The following is a 3,815-nucleotide window of genomic DNA, read 5'->3' as shown; positions in this document are numbered from 1 at the left end:
TTCTGAATGGCCTTGAAGGTTAGCAGAAGAAGTTTGAATATTATCTGGAATGGAGCCGGTGTAGTTCCTTAAGAACAGTGGTAATGTGCTGGTAGGAGGGGGTTCTGGTAATAATGTGGGCAACGGAGCTTTATACCAGTTGAAGCTTATGAAGGGATTTTTGGGGGAGACCACGGAAGAGAGAATTACAGTAGTCAAGGCGGGAGGTAACGAGACTATGGACAAGAATGGACATAGGATAGGACATAGAATGGGTGGAAAGAGAAGGACGTAATCTGTTAATGTTGCGTAGATGGAAATAGGCAGAGCAGGTGAGATTATTGATGTAAGATTTAAAGGATAGTGAACTGTCTAGAATGACACCAAGGCTCTTACCCTGAGGTGAAGGGAAAACTGTGGAGTTATCGATAGTGAGAGAGAAATGATTTGCCTTCAAAAGGTTGGATTTAGTACCAATAGGAAGGATTTCAGTTTTATCCTCATTAAGCTTTAGAAAATTACAGTTGAACCAGGATTTTAATTCAGTTAGGCATTCTATAAGGGAAGAAGGTGGGAGGGAGGAATCAGGCCTGGAGGAGAGATATAACTGGGTGTCATCAGCAAAACAGTGAAAGTGAAGATCAAATCTGAAGAAAATGGTACCATGAGGGAGGATGTATATTATGAAGAGAAGAGAGCCTAACACTGAACCTTGGGGTACACCAGAAGTGACTGGGAATAGACTAGAAAGAAATGATTTAAGTTGAATAAAATGGGAGCAGTCAAGAAGATATGACTGGAACCAAGCTAAAGGTGTGTCAGAGATGCCAAGAGACAACAGAGTGAGAGATAGTGTTGAAGGCTGAGCTCAAATCCAAAAGGATGAGAATGTTGAGAAGACCAGAGTCGGCTCCGATTAGAAGATCATTAGTCACTTTAAGTAAAGAAGTTTCTGTACTGTGACATGAGTGAAAACCAGATTTAAATCTCTCCTACATGTTATTATTAACGAGGTGTGAATGATAAATAAACACTTCTAAATAAAAATAACCCTGATTCATTTATTTACTGATTATTCTTTCTGTGCCCCTATTTACCTCAGATAACAGATATCTCCTAAAATTTTGACTAAAAGCCATATTTTTGACTGAGAAAAACATAATCCCACCACTTTTACTTACCACTGGTGTTTGATGAGGTTCCTTTGCTGGAATGTAGCATTTTCTTTATTCCAAACATGATTCTGCTAATTTAAAGCAAATAACCTGCTAATTATAACACATTTGTGAATATCTTAACTTTAATAACAAACTATAAAGTAGTATTGCTTCTGATAAAACCTCAGAGGCTTTAAACCTTTATTAGGAGTGTATTTACTTCTCTGTCTGTGGTAAATGAACATCTGTGTAACATTTACTGGCATGGTGAGAGCGGAAAAACGGTGTTAGACTGATTTTATATGAGATATCCTGTGGCATTTACAGAGGATATCATAATTGTCTGCAGTGCAGTTAACTGTTTCACAAAAACTCTTGTGTATTCTTGCAATCTTGAATTGTATTCTTGAATTGATTTACCATCTTTAAAAATATTTGCAAAGCTGATTTTCCTCAAATATTTGGAACATTTATCTTCAGTTGCTGAAAATGTGTTGGGCTTTAAGGGAAGTACATTAAAACATAAATGAGATCTGGACAAAGCAGTTTATTTTACTTTTAAACGACAGACTTTAAAAAAACATCCACTATGCACTTACTATCAAAAATAAGGGAAATCTGAATAAAAAGCCTTTAATTATAGTTAGACAGCAGAACAACAATGAGGAGGCTTGAATTCAAATGCTTAAAGTATAGACATACAGTATATACAACATAATCAAAACTGACCTTTACTTTCAGCGTGTGTACATACATGTGATATGCTGTTAACATTAACCTTCTATCAGCAGTGAAGCATGCAGCATCATATCCTGTTTGTTCTTCAAACATTCAAGCATCACAAATGCAATAACTCGTCTTTCAAGTGTTTTTTAAGTATTATTTTTGCTTTTTAGTAAAAAGCAACATTTTTGTGTTTCTTACAAAAGTCTCAGATGAGTCTCAGATGAGGCGTACTCCTCATGTTCATCGGCACATTTCAAGTATCCGTGAGGTTAGAGGTGTACAGACTAGTGACAGCTTGGCGAACTTGTTGGAGTAGCTGTCTGAGCTGAGAACAAATATCTTCACTTACATGCAGGTAAACTAGAGGATTGAGCGCACTGTTCAGACACACAAGGCCACGGCTTATCTGATGACCAATATAGACTCCATTAGACCATTTATGACATGTCCCCTTGATTACGCTTAGTCTTGACAAGAGGTTGAGATTTTTTAATATATGATAGGGGATGTAACAAACAGAGAACAGAAGAATCAAGATGAATAACAACTTTAAGCTTCTTTGTTTCAGTACTTCATCAATGTTATCATTGTGGCAGAGAACAGCAATCATATGTCCATAGCAGCTGAGGGTGATGAACAGGGGGATGCAAAATCCAGTGAGTGTCCGTCCCAAACTGTATTTCAGATAATCTTTAACATACTCGTTAGAGGTGGTATCAAAACACTTCTTAGTATTGTTTATGGGTGATTTGGGGAAGAACGTGTCTGGAAGACTTTGAACACTCACCAACAGCCAGACCATGACTGAGATAGCCACAAAATGAGTCACAGTTATTCTCCCCATCATCCTCATTGGATGGACAATAGCCAAGTACCTGTACACACTGATACAGGTGAGGAATCCAATGCTGCCGTATAAATTCAGGTTGAAGAAGAATCTTGTTGTCTTGCAAAAGGCTTCTCCAAAGATCCACTGATCACCCTTGAAGTAGTACACCATCAGAAAAGGGAGTGTGAGCAAATACAAAATGTCTGCAAGTCCAAGGTTGAAAACGAAAACAGAGACATTCCCCAGTTTCTCCCATTTCTGCAGCACTGACCTCAATCCCAGTCCGTTAGCCACCATGCCAGTGATGAATACTAAAATGTAGACAGGTGGCAGGAATTTTTCTGTAAAGTCAAAGCTGATGCAAGAAGACTTGTTCATTGCGTCCTTGATAGCAGTCGGTACAATTCCTCCTCCTCGATGAGTGAGAGCCTTCACTGCACAGATCAAAGCACACACACATTTATACACTTCCTGAGTTGCATCTGTGGGCTATGAGATAACTGACTCACCTCTTTCACTGAAAACAGGAAAATATAACCATGCAGAAGTGGCAGTTTTCACACGTTTATACACTCTTTTGTTTGCTCTCATCCTGACAAAGCCATATGAGAAGTGAAAAGTGAAATAAGTTCAGCTCTAGTTTTTAGCCTATGCTTCCACAGTCTGAATCTCTGGGTTTTCAACATTTATCTTATGCCTGTTCTACAGCGTGGTTCTGTCCTGCCTGTTTAGCAACAATGAGACTGCTATGCAACAGAAAATGACCACACAATTAGCTTGTAAAAGCAGTTTCAAAACTTAAATTAACAAACCAGAAAATCATTTGCGTGGATGTTACTCTAACACATTGTTGGGTCTGTCTAGCACAGGCCCACCGCTGGAACGAGACAATTTAAAAACACAGCAAAAGCATTGAACACCAAGTAGGCAAAGTTCTTCTTGTTACTCATGCATGAGGGAGACCTGCCTGGAGCCAAGTGTCGTTCCACCACTTGACCTCCGTCAGACTCTCAGCCAGGTTCCCCATAGCACTCCTTTTATTGTGGTTACATGAATATGCATAGGGTCATTAACATATAACATCTTACATAGGTATACATGTGAACAAAGAATACTCAATACTC

The 3,815-nt window shown here is 38.7% G+C and overlaps 1 protein-coding gene across 1 annotated transcript; it reads right to left on the bottom strand.

Moving 5' to 3' along the window:
* Nucleotides 1–1,670: 1,670 nt before the first annotated feature.
* Nucleotides 1,671–3,121, bottom strand: LOC146685016 (P2Y purinoceptor 1-like). The gene has a single exon (XM_085443718.1). It carries the CDS (start codon nt 3,067–3,069, stop codon nt 2,116–2,118), a length of 954 nt encoding a protein of 317 aa, XP_085299844.1. The 5' UTR covers nt 3,070–3,121; the 3' UTR covers nt 1,671–2,115.
* Nucleotides 3,122–3,815: the final 694 nt, after the last annotated feature.

Source organism: Copadichromis virginalis, linkage group LG20, assembly GCF_057382275.1.
Source record: "Copadichromis virginalis isolate Kocher_CV1m ecotype Utaka linkage group LG20, C_Virginalis_male_GT1.1, whole genome shotgun sequence".
Classification (NCBI taxonomy): domain Eukaryota; kingdom Metazoa; phylum Chordata; class Actinopteri; order Cichliformes; family Cichlidae; genus Copadichromis; species Copadichromis virginalis.
Note: the sequence above shows the minus strand (reverse complement) of the source record. Positions and strands in the feature narration are given on the sequence as shown.